Here is a 21,527-nt window from a genome sequence, read left to right as displayed (position 1 = left end):
TTCCTTCCCTCCTTTCTTCTCTCTTTCCTTCCTTCCTTCCTCCTCCTTTCCCTTCTCTCCTTCCCCTTCCTCTCCTCTGCTCTACCCCTCTTCTTCCCTTTCCTCCCCTCTCTCCTACTCTTGCATTCCCTCCGTTTCTTCCTCTGCTTTTCCCTCTCTCCTTTCTCCCCTCCTTCCTATCTTTCCTTCTACTCCTCTCTCCATCCCCTCTTTCCGCTGTTGGTAATCACATATTTAAAAGTGACATAAACAACCAATAAATGTTAGTTTTAGGTTTAGGTTTTATTCAACTTGTATGCTGCCCTATTCCCGAGGGACTCAGGGTGGCTAACAAAACCAAAGGGAAGGGGGTGGGGAACAATACAAAAGGGAAGGCAACAAAAACCAACAACAATACAAAACCAATTTAAAAGGTCTCAACAAGCACACCAGTTCAAGTGGGGATGGAACTCAACAGCCCCAGGCCTGCTGGAACAGCCAGGTCTTAACGGCTTTACGGAAAGCCTGAAGGGTGGTGAGGGTCCGAATCTCCACGGGGAGATCGTTCCAGAGGGCCGGAGCAGCCACAGAGAAAGCCCTCCTCCGGGTAGTTGACAGCCGGCATTGGCCGGCAGATGGGATTCGGAGGAGGCCTAGTCTGTGGGATCTAATGGGTCTTTGGGAGATAATCAGCAGGAGGCTCAGGTCCAATACCATGTAGGGCTTTATAAGTGATGACTAAATGTAAAATAACTAACAGCTAAGTTTTTTAGTTATTTTATAAATACCACATGGCCCCATAATATAGGTAATTCAAATATTGAGCTTAAAAAATACAATCTAAGAAGTATACACTCTCTCTTTTTCCAGATGTGCTGAATTACAATTTCTGATAAGAAGCATGGAGATTATGCAGCAGAAAAAAAAAATAGGGTGGATTTATAAAGACTTATGCCACAAAAAATAACATTATTAGAAGACAGAATATGGCATTTCCATATAGAACTGCAATACTACTCTTTTGCAGCAACATTTAAAGCAATTCTTGCACCACAAAAAATAAATTTTGTATACCAACTGATTGAGGAAACCACTTTATTGTGTTTTGACTAATGTCAAACTAACTAACACAGCTATAATAAAAGAAAAATAAATTTTGTAACTGTTAAAAAGTAATGTTATGTAAGTAAGTGGGAATAATTTTTAAAGTTTTTTTTTTTAATTGCCAGCTGTCAAATCCTATGCACTTATTTGCTAGTGGGAAATCGTAGAAGGCTAGCAAAGTAATGTCCCTTATTACTTCTGACAAGAGATATTATGTTTTCAGCCTAGTAGAAAACAAGAGCTTTTCAAAGAGATCTGTTTCTCTTTTCTTTTATTGGGTGAAAAGGAAATAGAATCGTTGGAACAGGTAAATAATTACGGGGTTTTGTTCCATTACTTTCTAGCTTTAGTAAAAAAAATAAAATGCAGGATGTGAATATTTCTCACTTTTCTTTGTGTCAGCTAAGAACTCTTAGAGAATGTTGTCTGGATCATTGGTGATTGCTGATGCATAGAATAAGTAAGGTGACCAGGAAGTGGCTGACTCAGTCATCTGTGTTATGCAAACCCTCAATGGATTTTAAACAAACAACAAGTGCACTTAAAATGTACTAGCAGTAACAAGGATTTGTTAAGGCCTTTTAGCCTGGTTTCACGAGGAATCCCCTCCTCTGGGACTGAAGCAGATGTCCTCAGGCTTCCTCCTCCAAAACTGGACAGTGGACATTATTCCTTAGCATGACGCATGAAAATGACACCCCCTAAAACTTTGCAAGAGATCTCATCAGACAAGAATGAACATTAAAGGGGGGAAAAAAATCTAAGTGCAGGCACGTTGTGAAAGTCTTTTCGTCTGGATTTTTTTTTCCTCCAGTTCTGGAATGTTTTTACAAAAATTGAATTGAATTGAATTTATTGCACTTATATGCCGCCCTTTTCCCCGAAGGGGACTCAGGGCGACTCACAATCCAAGTCAGGGAAGGGGATACAGATAAGGGATAAAAAAGACGAACAAAACAATACACAATTTAAAAGCACACAACAACCATACCATTCGAGGAGGGGGGGCAAAAGCTCTTTAGCCCCAGGCCTGTCGGAACAGCCAGGTTTTAAGGGCTTTGCGGAAGGCCTGGAGGGTGGTGAGGGTTCGAATCTCCATAGGGAGCTCGTTCCAGAGGGTCGGAGCAGCCACAGAGAAGGCTCTCCTCCGGGTAGTCGCCAGCCGGCATTGGCTGGCGGATGGAATTCGGAGGAGGCCTAATCTGTGGGATCTAATCGGTCTATTGGAGGTAATTGGCAGCAGGCGGTCATGGGGGACATTCATATTAGAAGGAAAACATGGAGAGAAAGTTTCCCTTCACCTCTTGGAGGCTCAAAGATTTCGAGGAAACCAGAAACCTTGGGAAATTTAATACTCAAAACATGGCAGCACCATTGCCCGTCTTCTGCAGAAATGGTGGACTCGGGCTTGGAAAGGCATTATGGATATCCCGAGAGCTAACAAATTTCTCTTAAATACAAACCATTAATATTACCTCAAAGAGTGCCATATTTTTTCCTTCATACAGTCTTCCTCTCTCCAAACTTGAATTATTGATGAATGGGCTACTTTCCCGTGGGACTCCATCACCTGTCAAGGTATAACAAATACACTTAGGCGCAAACAGACAATTAAATCTTGGATAAGAGCCGAGGTGGCGCAGTGGTTAGAGTGCAGCACTGCAGGCTACTTCAGCTGACTGCAGTTCTGCAGTTCGGCTGTTCAAATCTCACCGGCTGAGGGTTGACTCAGCCTTCCATCCTTCCGAGGTGGGTAAAATGAGGACCCGGATTGTTGTTGGGGGCGATATGCTGACTCTGTAAACCGCTTAGAGAGGGCTGAAAGCCCTATGAAGCGGTATATAAGTCTAACTGCTATTGCTAACTGCTAAATCACACATTTTTAATGACAAATTCAACAATAACATATTTGTTCCCTATTTCTCCATGTGAGAGATCTGGTTACGATGATCTGTAAATATAGAAAGATATTTCATCTTATAAAAGAACAGGCCCAAAGGAGAAAGCTAAGATAATTCTGCTCAATCAGCTGTCATGTTATGACGTACTAGTCTCCATCAGCCACTGAATGAGATAATTAGACAACTTGAGGCTGGATTTTTCACACACAAGGTAGATTTTTCACACACAAGGTAGATTTTTATGTTGGGCCTTAATTTGCTAAATTACACAGTTACACAAATTTGATAATGATGCGCATGGCCTGCAAGTGATGCGTTTTTAAATATATATATATATATATATATATATATATATATATATATATATATATATATATATATATATATATATATATATATATATATATATATATATATATATATATATATATTTTGTATTAATCAACTCTGAGATATTTAAGGATACAGGGCAAATTATAAGAAAGTACATAAATAAAACAAACACAGAAAGCAATTATTAAAATCCAACTCCATGTTCTATTATTTTTCACTCTTCTACCAGCTCAATTGCACAATGCACAATTAATTCCTGCTTTTTTTTCCTATCTTAGGTATCCTGAGAATCAGAGCATTTTATGTATCCTGAGAGTCAGAGCATCTTTCAATTGGTGGGATATTGGCTTGCAAAGCAGACACTAAATTAGAGGTCTGGCCTTCTGTGGAATAGCCCAACACTGCTTGTTAATATTTGGCTACATTGGAAGCATAATCTAAATCTGAGGTCCCCAACCCCTGTGGCCTGTTTGAAACTGGGTCACGGGAGAAATCGGCAAGCACACGTGTGAACCTCCAGTCGCACAAGTGGCAGGCAAGGAGTGAATGGAGTTTCACACGCGAGTGCAAGCACCCTCTAATCATGTGAGTGGAGGGCGCATAGTGCCGCTCACATGAATGGAGCTGTGCTCTCACAAGTGTGTCGCTCACATGTTCCCCCCGCTGCAGCAGGCTGAATCACCAAGCTGGAAAGGTTGAGGACCATTTATCTAAACCTTTATCTAAAAGAGCCGAGGTGGCACAGTGGTTAAATGCAGCACTGCAGCCTACTTCAGCTGACTGCAGTTCTGCAGTTCGGCTGTTCAAATCTCACCGGCTCAGGGTTGACTCAGCCTTCCATCCTTCCAAGGTGGGTAAAATGAGGACCCGGATTGTTGTTGGGGGCAATATGCTGACTCTGTAAACCGCTTAGAGAGGGCTGAAAGCCCTATGAAGTGGTATATAAGTCTAACTGCTATTGCTATTGCTAAATGCCGTATATGACACAGGGGTCACTATGGCTGGTAACTTAATTATATATTTCCATTTATGTGAAAACTCTCAGACTTTCAACCTGAATAATAAAAAACCCGGAATAATAGGAGGAAGCAATTATCTATCTTTCTGCAAATTTACAGCTTTTGCAGAAAGAAAACACTTAAGGAAAAAAAATGTGTATTTAGGCTAACTGTGAAGAATAAAAACACTTCGAATGTTTGTCTGTTCATGCCATGAGTCATTGAAATGAAGATTTAAAAGCATTATTAAGCTATATGTTTGGGATTTAAAATAGACAAGACGAAGCCTGCTTTGTTATAGTTTACAGATTCCTGAATAATATATACTGTTTTCAAAACAATTGAGTTCTCATCACCATCACCAAAAAAAACCCTCTACCAAATGCATTGCAACACATCCACCAATTAGTGGAGAGAATGTTAATTGGAACACCAAATTTGATTTTTGTTCTCTAATAATTATTTTTCTCTCACCCAAAGAAGTTTTCAAAACATGACTTTTGATAGAAAAGAGTTTCTTTGGTCATGGTTGGTGGAGACAGCCTCCATCCATGGGTAATACTCGTACACTGACCAATAGGACTGAGTATGTTATCTTTAAGACCCGCCTTCTCCTGCAGCCATACCCAGCTTTGCGACTCAGTATATTGCCAAGGACAGACGTGTGAAACTTCTCTCTCCTCCTGTTTGGTCCCCTTTAATTGGTCTCCTTTTGTATTTGCGTTCTTGTCTTAATATTTCATAATCAGAAGGGTATGAGACAGAAATAGCCTGGTACCTTTATTTGATCACCACTTGACTTATCTAAAAATTCGCTTAGGTTCTGCCCTACCTCGTCTCCTGTTTGATCATCCCTCACTGTGTGCAGTTGGGCATTCCAAATTCTGTGGAACAAGAGAAGCAAGTTGCTCCAACAAGTATGCAGCCATCCTGAAATGTTTAATGTCTATCTCGGGTTCCACTGTCAGGAAAAATGGAATGTTTATTTTTACTGAAGGGTCTCTGGTGCTATGGCAATGCTCAGGCCCTATGCCTCTCCACCGGATGATGGAATCGATACGATACGTACACTCTCTGTTACATTGCATTTAATATTATTGCTATGAATTTATCATCATTTTGAAGACGACTTTCTCCACAGATAGATGGTAAGGATATACAGATGTGGTCTTGCAGATGTGGTCTCCCAGATCCTTCTTCCCAAATGACTGGAGACCTTAGTGTAATTCTGACACCCCCTTAAATTCCTTCTCCTACTTCTCTATCAATTCCAGAGAGTTTTTTCACCACCCTCTTGATAGTTAAAAAAAATTGGTGCCATCTTAGCATCAAGCATTCCACGATTAAAGCATTGTATACAATTCTTTATTGTGTTAATATTAGCTACACAAGGATGCTAAATATGATTATGGATTGTGAAAACTGATGGGAAGAGCCAATTTGAATGGATTAGCAATGGACTGTTTAATTTTCTTGTAACAGAAGTCTAAAAAGTGCAAGCTACTTTCTTACAAATAAATGTTCCTGATCTATTAACACCTGGACTAGGCATCATAACAAACAAACAGAATAGACATGATTGACCTTCAGTTATAGCAAGCCTTTATCCCCGAGAAGCCTATAAATCTTATTTCAGAAATCCTCAGCATTACAAGTCCTCGGAAAAGGAAATCCTCATTAGCCCATCTGTACTGGTGCTGCAAGATAAAGAACCTTTCTAAAGATAGCACCTACTACATACAGCATGTGCAAAAGTAAACTGGAAGCTAGATTTCCATATTACACTAAAAACCACGAACCAGCTAGGTAATCAAAGAAATACTGCTTTTTATATCCAGCCCTCCATCACACGGACTGATAAAACAATACTGCTGCCTTAAAACATTTGAGGGCATGCTTTAAATAAGACCAATAACGTTTGCTCCAAGTATAAAATTGTGAACATCCTTCAGGCATTGTGTTAAAATCGTAACAGACATTTGTACAAATGAGCATAAAAGATCAGAGAAGCTACATCAAAGGAATTCTAAATTAAATATTATTAGCTAAATAGCATTTAGTCAGGAAAGAAGAAAAAAAGGAACAGAATGATAATGCAGTAGAGTGATCAGCAACCAATCTTAAAATGGGAAGCCGCAAACATTGCTCATTTGAAAGCCAAATAAGGATATTCTTTGAGAAATACAGGGGCCAATGTCCCTTCGAAGTTCGCATAATTAATCAGGGACCAGAAATTACAATCTAATATACAGGTAGTCCTCAGCTTATGACCACAACTGAACCCAAAATTTCTGTTTCTAAGCAAGACAAGTGACTTTTTCCCCATTCCCCGATTTTTCTTGCCACAGTTAAGTGAATCAGTGGTGTTATTAAGTTAGTAACATCGTTGTTGAGTTACCCATTGACTTTGCTTGTCATGACACAAGAACACCGCAACCATCATAAATATGAGTCGGTTGCCAAGTCCCTGAATTTTGATCATGTGACCATGGAGATACTGCAACAGTCATAAGTGTGAAAAAATGATCCTAAGTCACTTTTTTCAACTTTGAACGTTTGCAACGTTCAAATGAGCTGTTTTGTTAAGTCAAGCTCTACCTGTGCATGTCACAAGTGTTATTGTTATATATAAATGAATGACAGTGCTGAGACAGCAACTTGAATATGGAAGAACAGAAAATGTGAGCCCGTTTCTGACAAAGGAAAAAATATCTATATGAAATAGTAAGATCTTTATTACGGTCAAAGACCAGCAATATACATTTGTCTTTACGCTATCTTAAAAATACTAACATTAAAATATAATTAAAAGTATTTACATTAAAAGTGGATAATAACATTATGGTCCAAAGATTGTTAAAGGTATGTCCAGATAATTGGTACAAGATGGTACTATACTTCTGTAGCCAATTTTTTTCTTACGGACATTGCAGAAGCACAGAACTTTGCCACTGCATACGTGGTAACCGGGTTAGTGTCCGGGAGGAGGAAGCCTAGATAAAAATGGTCTGCCCTCCCTGGCAATCTCTCTAATAAGGGGAGAATATATGCAGACCTACAAGCTCTGAATAGCTCGCAGTGTAATAGAACATGTGAATTATCTTCCACTTCTCCTTTACCACATATACAAACGTGTTCTGCTATAGGTGTTCTCTTATACCTGCCCTGGGGGAGTGCTGAAGGAAGAATGTTAAATCTGGCTCTGAAGAAAGCTATTCTTTGTTTTGGAGAGATCAGGTCATTTAGATATCTTGCCGATTCCCACACACCCTGTTTGATTCTGTCCCTACTGTGGAGAGGCAACCTATTTAGTTCTTCTTGGAACTCCATGTCCCTCATACTTACTATATGAAATAAGATATTAAACATATCAGCTCAACATTGCAACTTTCCCTCCATGCTATTGCAGTGCAATAAGTACAAAGAGAAAATCAGACTGGCTAAACTTCAGAAAAGAATTGCAAACTATCATGATCACAGTACTGGAACATAATTATAAAACAATTAAAAAAAAACCACTATTGATAGAATGGCACAAAGACTCCAGAAGGTGAAAGGGTTTTGGCACAGCAGCTTTTTAAGCATAGCTGGATCTGCTCCGGATCTGGATGGAAATTTACTGAAGTTGTTCTGAGTTTCCCAATATCGCGACAGCAGATGGATACTGAATTCAACTATTCAAACAAAGGTGATGAGTAGGGAAATGTTCCACTCATTAGAGCATGAACAGAGGTAGCCAATATATTTGGCAAAGAGAAAGAAAAGAGCAGCAAGTTCCTTAACAGAATACTAGATAGTTTCAGAAATGTCCTGTGTACAGAGAAGAGCTCTGAGATATTTCTAAGTTGCCTAGTGTTTTCAGCAATGGCATAGAAAACTGAACAAATAAAATGAAGAAATTCCAAAAATTTAAGCTTCATCCCCCCCGAAATAACACTGTCGAATCATCTTCCCTTAAAACCTATTCTTCCCTTTCCACAAAATCTACTCAACTCACCTGGCTGAAATTTACCTGAAATGTTCCTCTGTATCGGACAATACTGCTGACATTTCATTACATATTATGTCTCAAATTAATATTGGTCAAACTCTCAAACAATGACTGTTAAACTTGAGGTTTTTAAATGAATGTACGTAGTTTATACAGTATTTCCAAGAATCCTGGTCGTGCAGTTCAACTACTCCTAAGAATCTATTGTTCTAATGAAAATCAAAGGTTACAATCAACGGAGGCTTTTCCAGCAGACATGAATTGTTTTTTTTCAATTCCTGCCCCTTTTCTGAACGTCAAGATCTACCACGCTACATGCAGGGCAAGCTGCTAAACAAATCACACAAGTTTCTTACTAAGGCCTGATGCAATAAAATATCTAATAGTAGAACTGTTATATACTTCTGTATGCATATAAAACAAAAAAAACAGTAAGCATAATAGAACTTTAAAATGAAACAAATAAAAATAATATGTTCTAAACTTCATCAATCGTGCAGTATATTATACAAAATTAGGGATACAACCCTAGAACCAAAGTCTACCCAGGAACCAATTAATGCATACATATGTATAAAGTATATTGGGGTGGGGAGGGTGAGGAGAAATATATTTTTACAGATAATTTACCGTATTTTTCGGAGTATAAGACGCACCGGAGTATAAGACACACCAAGGTTTTGAAGTGGCAATTTTTTTTTTAAAAAAAGTAGGTAGGTAGATAGAGGGATAGAGGGAAAGAAAGAGAGAGAAATACAGTAGGTAGTAGGGAGGGAGTCTGTGTGTAGGTAGGTAGGTAGGTAGAGGGATAGAGAGAGAAATAGAAAGAAATACAGTAGATAGGTAGGGGGAGAGAGAGTAGGTAGGTAGGTAGGTAGATAAAGGGGGAGAGAGAGAGAGAGAGAGAGAGAGAGAGAGAGAGAGAGAGAGAGAGAGAGAGAGAGAGAGAGAGAGAGAAATACAGTAGATAGGTGGGGGGAGAGAGAGAGTAGTTAGGTAAAGGGAGGGAGGGAGAGAGAGAGAGAAATACAGTAGGTAGGTAGGGAGAGAGTCTGTGTGTAGGTAGGTAGGTAGGTAGAGGGATAGAGAAAGAAATAGAAATAAATACAGTAGATAGGTAGGGGGAGAGAGAGTAGGTAGGTAGAGAAAGAGAGAGAGAGAGAGAAATACAGTAGATAGGTGGAGGGAGAGAGAGAGTAGTTAGGTAAAGGGAGGGAGGGAGAGAGAGAGAGAAATACAGTAGGTAGGTAGGGATAGAGAGAGTAGGTAGGTAGGTAGAGGGATAGAGAGAGAGAAAGAGAGAGAGAAAACAGTAGATAGGTAGGGAGAGAAAGAGTAAGGTAGGTAGGTAGATAAAGGGATAGAGAGAGAGAAATAGACAGAGAGTAAGGTAGATAGGTAGGTAGATAAAGGGATAGAGAGAGAGAGAAATAGACAGAGAGAGTAAGGTAGGTAGGTTGGTAGGTAGATAAAGGGATATAGAGAGAGAAATAGAGAGATAAAGAATTATGGTAGGTAGGGAGTGTGTGTGTTTGTGTGTGTGTGTGTGTGTGTGTGTGTGTGTGTGTAGGTAGGTAGGTAGGTAGGTAGGTAGGTAGGTAGGTAGGTAGGTAGGAGGATAGAGAGAGAAATAGAGATAGAGAGAAATACAATAGATAGGTATGTGTTTCTGCTGGCACAACACTTGATCAATGTAATTCTCATCAATCAGTTAAAGAGCTTTCCAAAAGGGAAAAAAAAAGTTTTTGCACTCTGCAAACCTCCCAAAAACGGCCCCGTTTTTTCAAAAAAAGGCATGAATAGCCTTGGGGGGGGCTTGCAGAGTACTCCTGGGGGGGGGCAAAATCGAGCAAAAAAAATGGGCCATTTTTCGTGAAAACGGGCCTGTTTTTTGTCAAAAAAATTGCATGCGTAGCCTTATGGAGGCTTTAGAGAGTGCTGCTGGGGGCTGGGGGGGGCATAAAATGGCCCCTTTTTTGTTCATTTCTGCCCTCCCCAGCCCCCAGGAGCTCTCTGAAAGCCTTCATAAGGGTATGCACAGCCATTTTGGTGACGGGACGGGGCTTCAGGAGGCAAAAAAAATTGCTGTATTCGATGTATAAGAAGCACCCAGATTTTCAGCCTCTTTTTTTTGAGGAAAAAAGGTGTGTCTTATACTCCGAAAAATACGGTAATTGTTAATTTCTCAGCAGGAATGACTTGGGAACATTATTATATGGCTGATTACCATCACTTTAAATGTTTTATGTCTAAGAAGGAAGGGTGAGATAATTCAATAGCATTTTTTTCTATTTTTTAACAAACGGTCAGCTCTTCAAGACAGGAAACCCAAGGTATGAATGGTGAAGTTACAGCAATAGACATTTGCAAGTTTGAATACACTTCCTCCCTCCTTCCCTTTATCTTGGTGATAACTAAGTAGGATCAACTAGGTAGATTTTTAATTTTCTTAAAATTACATTTCTGCCGCAGACTCAAACGTCTTTTACACAACTTCTGCTCTGATTCTATAGATAAGAGAACTCACATTTTGGTTGAGGCAGAAATCTATGTATAATATTATAAACTAAGAATAGCTTCCAATTAGAACTAAATTTCCTTTTTTTTAATTAGATCTTTTTATTATTTTCCCCTTCTACAACACCTTACAGTCATTACATCAACATTGTTATGTCATCATACCTGTACATGTATATAATATTTAGCTTCTATATTTACACAACTTTATACATAGTTCTACATATATATATATATATATATATATATATATATATATATATATATATATATATATATATATATATATATATATATATATATATATATATATATATATATATATATATATATATATATATATATATATGTTTTTTGGCTTAATTAATTTTATTCTTGTTTTGCAGCCATTTGTACCAATTGTTCCAAATTTCATAATATTCCGACTCTTCTTTATCTTTTAATTTCAGTGTTAATTTGTCCATCTCTGCACAATCCAAAGTTTTTTTAATCACTAATTCATCCGAGGGGGTATTATTTTGTTTCCAGCATTGGGCACTAAATTAAATTTTCATCTGATTTACTTTTTACATAGGTTATTCTTGGCACCAAAGCACACTTTGAGACATCTTTTGTAGTAGAAAACATAAAAGTCTTGTAGATGAGTGCAGTGCATGGATACTGCAAGATCAGCTAATTTTAAAGGAATATAGAGTATACCTTGGTGAACGTAAAAACCATTATCTTAAACAGTGATATTTCTTGAAGCATAAAATTTAAGAGCCAAGGTGGCGCAGTGGTTAAATGCAGCACTGCAGGCTACTGCTAGATCAGCAGGTCAGCGGTTCAAATCTCACCGGCTCAGGGTTGACTCAGCCTTCCATCCTTCTGAGGTGGGTAAAATGAGGACCCAGATTGTTGGGGGCAATATGCTGACTCTCTGTAAACCGCTTAGAGAGGCCTGAAAGGCCTATGAAGCGGTATATAAGTCTACTGCTATTGCTATTGCTATTGCTATTTAACAGATTGGTTGCTCCCCAGCTCTCATAAGGAAAAACAACATTATCAGCTCCTAAAGATTGTGTGATCTTAGAAAGCAAGTGCATATAACAGACTTAATTCAATAAAATCTTGTCAATTTGAACTAATTCTTTAGCAGTGGAGATTGCTAAAGTGGAAGACTGGATATGGTTCTAGATCAGGAGTGTCAAACTCGATTTCATTGAGGGCCACATCAGCATTGTGTTTGACCTCTGGAGGCGGAATGGGTGTGGCCAGCTGTACGTCACTCGTGTCAGGGGTACCTGTGGTGGCCCAAGAGTTCTGCCGGCAAAAATGGACTGTTTCCAGGGTGGCCCTGCAGACAGATCTAAGCACCCCGTGGGCCGGATCCAGTCCCCAGGCCTTGAGTGTGACACCCCTGTTCTAGATTAAATAGGTTTAATTTATTTTTCATAAATAAAATTATTTTGATTTCTATAATGATGGCATATTTTTCCAGTCTGGTGTAGTGATTAAGGCATCAGACTAAAAACTGGGAGACTGTGTTAAACTCACACCTTCAGCATGAAGACAACTGAGTGATCATGGACCAACCTCACCCTCTCAGCCCTAGGCAGGACGCAATGGCAAATGTATATAGTTGTATCATTTTGATCTTGGGCACAAAGGAGGTGTCGAGTCTCAGGACCACTCTGTCTTTATGAAAAATGCATAAAGACAGTGCCGCCAACTCAGAAACTCTCCTAGCTGATGTTATAGCTACCAGGAACAAAACTTTGAGGGAAAGATACCTCAGGCAAGTGTCATTCAGCGGTTCAAATGGTGGACCCGTCAGTATCAGAAGGACCTTGGGCAGGTCCCAGGTCGGGTAGCAATTGAACTACGGGAGTTCGGAGATTTGTAGCTCCTCATAGAAACCGACAAATCAAGGGGTGGTGAGACAAAGATGCAAAGTCTGCAAGTCAAGACAGACAAGAGGGCAACCACCTGTCGGCGTAGGAGGTTGGGCGAAAGGCCCTTGTCTAAGCCCTCTTAGAGAAAGTTCAGTACATGATGTAATGGCGCATGGGCCACTGTCATCTTCTTGCCCGAGCACCATGAGACAAATGCCTTCCAGGTTGTATTGTAAATGCGGGTCATGGACAGTTGATGAGATGCTTGAATTGTGTCCACCACCCGAGGAGACAAAAGTCCCACGATCAAGTGACGCCGCTCAGTCGCCAGGTGGTGAGTTTGAGCCAACCCAGGTCCAGGTGGAGGAGGACCCCCTGGCTGAGGGCATCCGGAGACATCAGCAAGTGCCAAGGTGGGGCCACGGACAGAGACCTCAGATCCGCAAACCAGGGATGATGCAGCCAGAATGAGGTGAGAAGAATTAGTTCTGCCTCCTCCTCCAGCATCTTCCGCACGACCCGTTGAATGAGGGGAATGGGAGGAAAAACGTAGAGAAGGCTGTCGGGCCACGGGCATCTGAAGGTGTCCCTGCCTGCTGCCCCTGGAGACGAGAACCTTGACATGGACTGAGATAATCTGCCCTGACATTTGCCGTGCCTTTACCACGGCAAATGTCACGGCACTCCGCCCACATTCCGAGTCACGACACCTCTTGCATCAGGGATTGTGAGCGTGTGCTGACCAGGCAATTGACATGCGCTTTCACAGTCATGTTGTCAGTGAATATGAGAACAATGCGACCCACAAGATATCGACTGAAGTGCAGGAGTGCTAGACGAATGGCCTTCAGCTCCAGCCAGCTGATACTCTGCTGACTGTTCGACTGGGACCAGAGACCCTGAGAGAATTCTGAGCGAAGATGAGCACCCCAGACTGACAGGCTGGCATCCTTTGTCACCCTGGTCTGGACAGGCTCCTGGAACAAGGAACTCTGGGAGACCGCGGAGGACACCCACCATCTCAGGGAGCCACGCACTGCCGATGTCAGAGTGACCTTTGTGGACAAGCTGGCTCTGTCTGCCCTCTGAGGGGGAAGGAGGAACCACTGGAGTGCCCCTGGAGGAGAGCCTTCTCTGTGGCTGCTCCGACTTTTTGGAATCAGCTACGCCCAGAGATCCAGATCATACCCACTCTCATGGCCTTCAGGAAAGCTGTAAAAACTTGGCTGTTCTGGAAGGCCTGGGGCTGTTGACTTCACTGTTGAGGTCCAGCTCCGATTAGAATGAATGTATGAGGTGTTGCTATTTTAAACCATTTTTTTCGTTATGTGTTCGTTATGTGTCTTTTTTCTCTCTCTCTTTTTTTATAAGCCGCCTGGAGTCCTTCGGGATTGGGCGGCATATAAATTTTATAAATAAATAAAATAAATAAATAAATAAAAGCAGCCTGGAAGCAAGATACGATTTGGAGAATAAGGAGATTGCGGTAGTAATTGAAGAGCTGAAGCAGAGGGTTGTTGCCATTGCTGAAAAGATTAAACGGTATGAAAATAAGAATAACTCAGTTTAAGGAAAACTCACAGTTCAGAGTAACTCAGCACCAGTTTTATAAGAGCTTAGAAAGTGGAGATGAAGTAACAACAAATGAAAAGCCTGATAAAGAGAAAGCTCTGAAATTCTGGAAGAACTTGTGGGAAAACAACAAGAAGCACAACAGAAATGCAACATGGATCAAGCAGGTTGAGTATTCTATTAAAGTGCATAAAATGGAAGATGTGAAAATAACAAAAGAAATGGAGCAAAGGCAGTCAAGAAAAGTAAAGAATTGGAGTGCACCTGGACCAGATGAGCTACATGGTTTCTGGCAATAGCAATAGCAGACTTATATACCGCTTCATAGAGCTTTCAGCCCTCTCTAAGCGGTTTACAGAGTCAGCATATTGCCCCCAACAACAATCTGGGTCCTCATTTTACCCACCTCGGAAGGATGGAAGGCTGAGTCAACCCTGAGCCGGTGAGATTTGAACAGCTGAACTGCTGAACTGAAGTAGCCTGCAGTGCTGCATTTAACCACTGCGCCACCTTGGCTCTTTGCCAAGGTGGCTAAAGGCACTTACAAGTATGCACGAAAGATTGGCAGCCCAAATCAACCAGATCTTAAAAACACCTGACAATGATGAATGGATGACAACTGGAAGGACATTTTTGATCCAAAAAGATAAAGAAAAAGGAAAGGACCCTGGAAACTATAGGCCAATCATCTGTTTGCCAACAACATACAAGCTCCTTACTGGTATCATTGCAAACCAAATTTACGGATACTTGGAAAGAAATGACTTGCTTCCTGTAGAACAGAAAGGATGCTGCAAAAATTCAAGAGGAACAAAGGACCAACTGCTGATTGACAAGCTAATCCTAAAGAATTCAAAGACGAACCAAGCTGGTTCATGGCTTGGATAGACTATAAGAAAACGTTTGATTCAGTTCCCCACAGCTGGATCAAGAAATGCCTGAAAATCTTTGGCATCAGCAGCAACATGCAAAAATTCATGGAAACTTCGATGAACCTCTGGGAAACGAGGCTTATGGCTAATGGAGAAGAACTGAGTGAAGTTTAAATTAAAAGAGGCATTTTCCAGGGTGATTCTCTTTCACCCCTACTTTTTTTTTTATAATAATTTTATTTTTTATTACATAGACAACATCACATAACAATAGAAAAAAAACAAAGGGAAAAGGAGAGGGAAAAAAAGGGAAAAAAAACCCATCATCCCATACAATATGTATATTCAATAGACACCACAATAACCTAGGGTTTTAAAAAAAAAACCATCATCACATACAGCATGTCGTTTGGTTACAAATGTTTTAACATCTGCATCTTCAAATAATATTTACCGTCTCAAATATTTCATCTAATATAACTAAAGGCCTTATTTTCATTCTACAATATATATTCAGTTAACATTAGCATTATTTTTCCCCAGAAAGTATACTTATATTTATTGTTAACCTTGCATTTCATACCTTCAAACAGAGATCTTATTCCTTCATTTTTCAACAAAGCATCGCTGCCTATATATACCAGTTTTCATTTGTTCCCCTATTAGAATTGCTTATCAGCAGCGAAATATCATTATAATAAGTTCTTAACCTTATACATTATATCCTCAGACCTTATATTAATACTTCATTGTGTCATTATTAAATTATTTCACAGCATAATTATATCATCATTTACTTTCTTCAATTAAGGCATAAGTATATCATTTTTCATTTCCAAAGTTTTTTTTTCCCCCTAGCCACCGATAAAACAAATCCCATATCTTATAAAATTGTTCATCCTCTTGCTCTCTAATTTCAAATGTCAATTTACTCATTTCAGCACAGTCCATTATTTTTCGGATAACTTCTTCCTGTTTTGGTATTGTTTCGTTTTTCCAGTTTTTTGCAAATACAATTCTGGCTGCTGTTAACACATTTACAATCAGATATTTTAAGTCTTTGTTGTAGGTTTCTGGTATGATCCCCAATAAAAAGACCTCTGGTTTAAAGTCTATTTGTTTGTGTGTCATTTTCTCCAACCACATGTGGATTTTAGTCCAGTATCTTTTAGCTTTTCCAAGGTGATTCCCTTTCACCCCTACTTTTTATACTCTCAATGCTACCACTGACAACCATTTTGAAGAAGGTGAACTGGGGATACGAACTTGCAAAGAAAGGACTGAAAATTTCACACTTGGTGTACATGGGTGATTTGAAGCTGTTTGGTAAAACAAAAGCTGAACTGAATTTATTAATTGAAAGCACAAAAGAATTTAGCCAAGAAATTGGTATGCAGTTTGGAATTGACAAATGTGCAACAATGGCAACCAAAGCAGGAAAGGTCCTAGAAGATGATGGAATACAACTTGAAAATGAAGAAATGATAAAGGCAGTAAAAGCAGAAGAAGGCTACAAGTACTTGGGGATTTTAGAGGCCTCTGACTTAATGCATAATAAAGTCAAGGAAAATAACCTCAGCCAAGTAAATTTGATGAATTTGCAAGATATTAAATTCCAAACTGAGTGGAGGAAATAGCATAGAAGCCATAAATACCTGGGCTATACCTGTAATTCGATACTCTGCAGGAATAACTGACTGGACTCAGATGGAGTTGGACAATTTGGACAGAAAAACAAGGAAGCTTATGACAATGAATCATGCTTTGCACCCTAAAAGTGATGTTGACTGGTTTTATTTACCAAGAGCAGAGGGTGGTCGAGGACTCCTCCAAGTAAAGCAGACTGTGGAAGAAGAAAGACACAGCTTGAATGATTACATCCAGAAAAGTGAAGAACCAATGATTAAGGAAGTAAATAAAGGAGGCCTTTTGAAGACAACTAATTTAAAAGCTGAATATAAGAAAGAAGTAATTGAGAAGCGAGCTGAAAATTGGAAAAGCAAAGCTATGCATGGCCAATACTTGAAAAGTATTGAAGGCAAAGCCGACCAAAAACTAACTTGGAACTGGTTAACATCAGGAGTATTGAAAGAAACAGAAGGCTTTATTTTGGCAGCTCAAGAACAAGCCTTAGCCACAAACTGCATGAAGGCAAAAATTCAACATGTTACCACCAAGAGCAAATGTCGCCTCTGTAATGAGAAAGATGAGACAGTCAACCACTTGATCAGCGGGTGCAGCAAAATTTCACAAAATGACTACCTACAATGCCATGACCGCATTGCTAAGATTATTCACTGGAAATTGTGCCAGAAGTTTGGATTTGAATAATTCCAGTGGTAATCGGCACACTGGGTGCTATTCCAAAAGCACTGGAATTACATTTTAAACAGTTAAAAATTGACAGTCAGTCAAATGCAAAAAGCCGCACTGCTTGGATCTGCACGCATATTACGAAAATATGTTATGACGTCCTAGGCCCCTGGGTGGGGCCCGACTAGTAATCAATGCCAAATCTGGCAAAACTACTGGCCGCTGTGATACAATTCTGTTGTTGCAATAATAATAATAATAATAATAATAATAATAATAATAAGTAGTAGTAGTAGTAGTAGTAGTAGTAGTAGTAGTAGTAGTAGTAGTAGTAGTAGTAGTAGCAGTAGTAGTAGTACTTCAAAAATATACTTGTTTTTTTTTTCATGAAAACAACTCAATGTGCTTTGCTTGGTATGGTTTATTATTAACAATGTTGTATTGAGCATTAATCAGATAACTTTAGTAATTATTTGTCCATTTATAAAAAATATCTTTTTGAAACATCTTTGATTTGGATGGATGGATGGATGGATGGATGGATGGATGGATGGATAGATGGATGGATGGACGGATAATAGATTCTCCATTCACAAGAAGAACAAACACTAAGGAGTATATATAAAGAACTAAATCTTTTTGTCTGAGAAATCTTTTTTCTCATCCTGAAGCTTTTTCTATGGATGTATTCTGTCTTTTCAATGAGTGTCATCTGATAATCTAAAAAGTTAATAGATTTATTATGGTGTAAACTTTGCTAATTGTTTGCAAACCTCAAACTATTTCTATCTTTGATCTTTAATTTGGCACTATTAGATTTGTAACCAGAGCCTGTAATTGACTTTCATCAACATAACTTTCATCTATGCCTTCAAATCATCATACTATCCAGGAATTTAGAAGAACGTACTGCCACAGGAACTCTGAATCAAGAGATTTCAAGCTTACAACTATAACAATTAATACATTTAGATGACATAAGCTTTTGATGTTATAAGCACTCACTAGCTTGAAAGCCTCTTCTTAAAAAGATGGAAAAGAACTGAAAGGAATGTGTGCAAAATTTCCCAGTACTTAAAACTTCATGCAAGCTTACACAACTATGCAATATATTCGATGTTTTATAAGTCTTATTAATACTATGGCATTTACAAAAAATGAATTAGAAGCAATCAATCCTGAAAGTCACATCTCTGGTCTCAATGGTATATTGATCTTTAAAATCCTGTTAATCTGTGTATGTATTGGAATCCAAACTTTTCTACCCTGTTTCCCCAAAAATAAGATCTCCCCAGATAATAAGCCCAATCGGGCTTTTGAGCGCATGTGCTAAAATAAGACCTCCCCCCAAATTAAGCCCTCCTTGGAAATATTGCAACACAGCAGCAGCCATGTGGTGACCATGCTCGCCACCTCATGCATCTCAAAAATAATAAGACCTCCCTGAAAATAAGGCCCAGCGCTTATTTCGGGGGTCAAAAGAAAATAAGACGCTGTCTTATTTTTGGGGAAACACAATAACTTTTTTACATGTCCACCAAACATGATAAAAGGTCCCTTCTTGTGTTCATATTTCTAACATAAATCTGAAGTGTCTTTATACGTTCTAGACAATTTCTGATATATCAATAATTCATAATTTTTAAAAAAATCTTTTTAGGATTATAACAGTACAAATATTAATGTTTTCAACCATATATTTTCCCATTGTTCCATCTACATGCTATAACCAAACTTTTAACCACATTCTTTCACTTGCTCTTGGTTTAAACTTTATTAAAATTTTATACATTTCCGCAGTTACATATTCATCATTTCTACACAATTCAGTTTCAAACTAAGTCTCACAATGTCCAAAACTATAAACTCTTTTGTTACTTTAAATCTTTCCAATAACTGTAAATAAGAAAACCTTGGTCACTATATTCCATTGGCATCAAAACTTCTCTTAATTTTCTTTTCACTTCTTTTGTCAAACCCTAGTACAGTGATGGCTAACCTATTTGTCGCATGCCAAAAGTATATGCATGTGCAACATCGTGTATGTGTGTGTGTCCCCACACCCATTATGCAATATGTGAGACACACACACACACAGGCCCCATCCCCCTGCGCATGCACACACGAACCTTTCTCCATTTTGGACCTAGGAAGCCTCCCTGAAGCCTCTTAGGACCAAAAACGGGCCACAGGAGGAGGGGGAGGAGAATCATCATTGCCCTAGTAAGAGCCGAGGTGGTGCAGTGGTTAGGGTGCAGTACTGCAGGCCACTTCAGCTGACTGTTATCTGCAGTTCAGCGGTTCTAATCTCACCGGCTCAAGGTTGACTCAGCCTTCCATCCTTCCGAGGTGGGTGAATGAGGACCCAGACTGTGGGGGCAATATGCTGACTCTGTACACCACTTAGAGAGGGCTGAAAGCCCTATGAAGCGGTATATAAGTCTAACTACTATTGCTATCACAGTAATTCAGTGATTTGGTTTCCCTGTATTTTCTTCTCCAGCGCTTCTTGCACTGAGACTTAAATTTCTTATTCCATTTCCTTTTTATCTCTTTACAAGATTTTTATCCACTCTTTTTTTCAAAAGTTATCAATTTATCATCAAGCGATTAAGTCAATTTGAGATCAGGTAATTCAGCTAACTTACTAACCAGTTCTCCTCAGACATTTTCTGAATAAAAAATTGTGTAATTTGACTCTCTCTGCAGTTTGTTCCAGCAAGCCTTTTCTCCCTTCCCCTTTTTGCTGCGTTGTGGTATTTGACATTATGATATTATAATCCAAAAATGAAAGTGTCTCAAAGAAGGGAAGGAGAAAAGCAAGCTTTCCCCCTTTTTTTACAGTCAGCAAAACTGTCAGGATCTCCATAGTTACAATCAGCGTTATAGTCAGCATCACAATCTGGCTCATATTACCATTATGTTATGTTTTGTTTTGTAAAATCAATCACCTGTACTCTTTAATAATAAACTGAAAAATATTCCCACAAAGATCCTGTTCATTTAATTCCAGTTTGTTCAAAGCACCTGCATCAAAAATAATATTTCAAAATAACTATCCCCTTTATCTCTTTTAAATTTTCTTATATCCGCTCCTTGTTAAGCTTTTCGTCAAAAACGTTTAAGTCTTTAAAACATTTTCCCTTTATAATCCAGAAAGAATGTTGACTTACCAAGCAAAATTTTCTTATCTTGCTGCTTTCTCTCCAGGTGTAAATTAGTTATATCCAAATGTGTTTATGAAATGAGGATTGTATGGTCCTTATGTCCATATATACGCTGCATTACAGCTGTGAGCTTGATAGAAATCCCTGGACTCCCAGCTGTTCAACTCATGAGCTGACCACAAAAAACTCAGTTCCTGCAGTCTAGTCACAAGTAGCAGATCTCCAGAGTAATAATCTCTCCTTGTAAAACCACAGATTTCTATTGCAATACTGTCACCATTCATTCAAGGATGCCTAGTTCATCATGAATTCTCACTGGAAGTTTATTTATAAGTTCCCTTCTTTACGCAGTTTTTGTATTCTTATAATTTCTATTTGAACAAGGTCAACAATAATTGGATCTAGTATTAGCATTAGACATAGAATGCTACATACCCTAAACTACCAAAATGCCTTTTTCTTATGCTACTAAATAAATGCATAAGAAAGCAATAATGGCAATCAAATGAAGAAATGCATGAATCCTATATTGATAGTTCTGTGATATTAACTTCCTTAAAGACTCCGACACAATCTCCTAAATTATCCAATGAATTAGCAATAGCAATAGCAGCAATAGCAGTTAGACTTATATACCGCTTCATAGGGCTTTCAGCCCTCTCTAAGCGGTTTACAGAGTCAGCATATTGCCCCCAACAACAATCCGGGTCCTCATTTTACCCACCTCGGAAGGATGGAAGGCTGAGTCAACCTTGCGTCAGTGAGATTAGAACCACTGAACTGCAGATAACAGTCAGCTGAAGTGGCCTGCAATACTGCACCCTAACCACTGTGCCACCTCGGCTCATAACCACATTTTAAGAGACTTCTTACAGATTTGCTTTCGAATTGTGGTGTTGGAGAAGA

The 21,527-nt window shown here is 39.1% G+C and overlaps 1 protein-coding gene across 6 annotated transcripts in view; it reads right to left on the bottom strand.

The window, feature by feature from the left end:
- SLC12A7 (solute carrier family 12 member 7) overlaps positions 1-21,527 on the bottom strand; it is a 128,518-nt gene that overhangs the window by 76,175 nt on the left and 30,816 nt on the right. For 5 of the 6 annotated variants that reach the window (XM_087721932.1, XM_087721933.1, XM_087721936.1 and 2 more), the window contains exon 2: positions 2,559-2,653. In XM_087721932.1, coding sequence (XP_087578058.1) covers positions 2,559-2,653 — 95 coding nt within the window. Of the gene's footprint in view, positions 1-2,558; positions 2,654-16,942; positions 16,964-21,527 lie in introns of those variants that run through there. The other variant, XM_087721935.1, reaches the window with a different exon arrangement.

The sequence above is a fragment of the Thamnophis sirtalis genome, unplaced genomic scaffold (genome assembly GCF_051295495.1).
Source record: "Thamnophis sirtalis isolate CommonGarterSnake01/CBP01778 unplaced genomic scaffold, rThaSir2_p1.2 scaffold_8, whole genome shotgun sequence".
NCBI lineage: Eukaryota > Metazoa > Chordata > Lepidosauria > Squamata > Natricidae > Thamnophis > Thamnophis sirtalis.
Note: the sequence above shows the minus strand (reverse complement) of the source record. Positions and strands in the feature narration are given on the sequence as shown.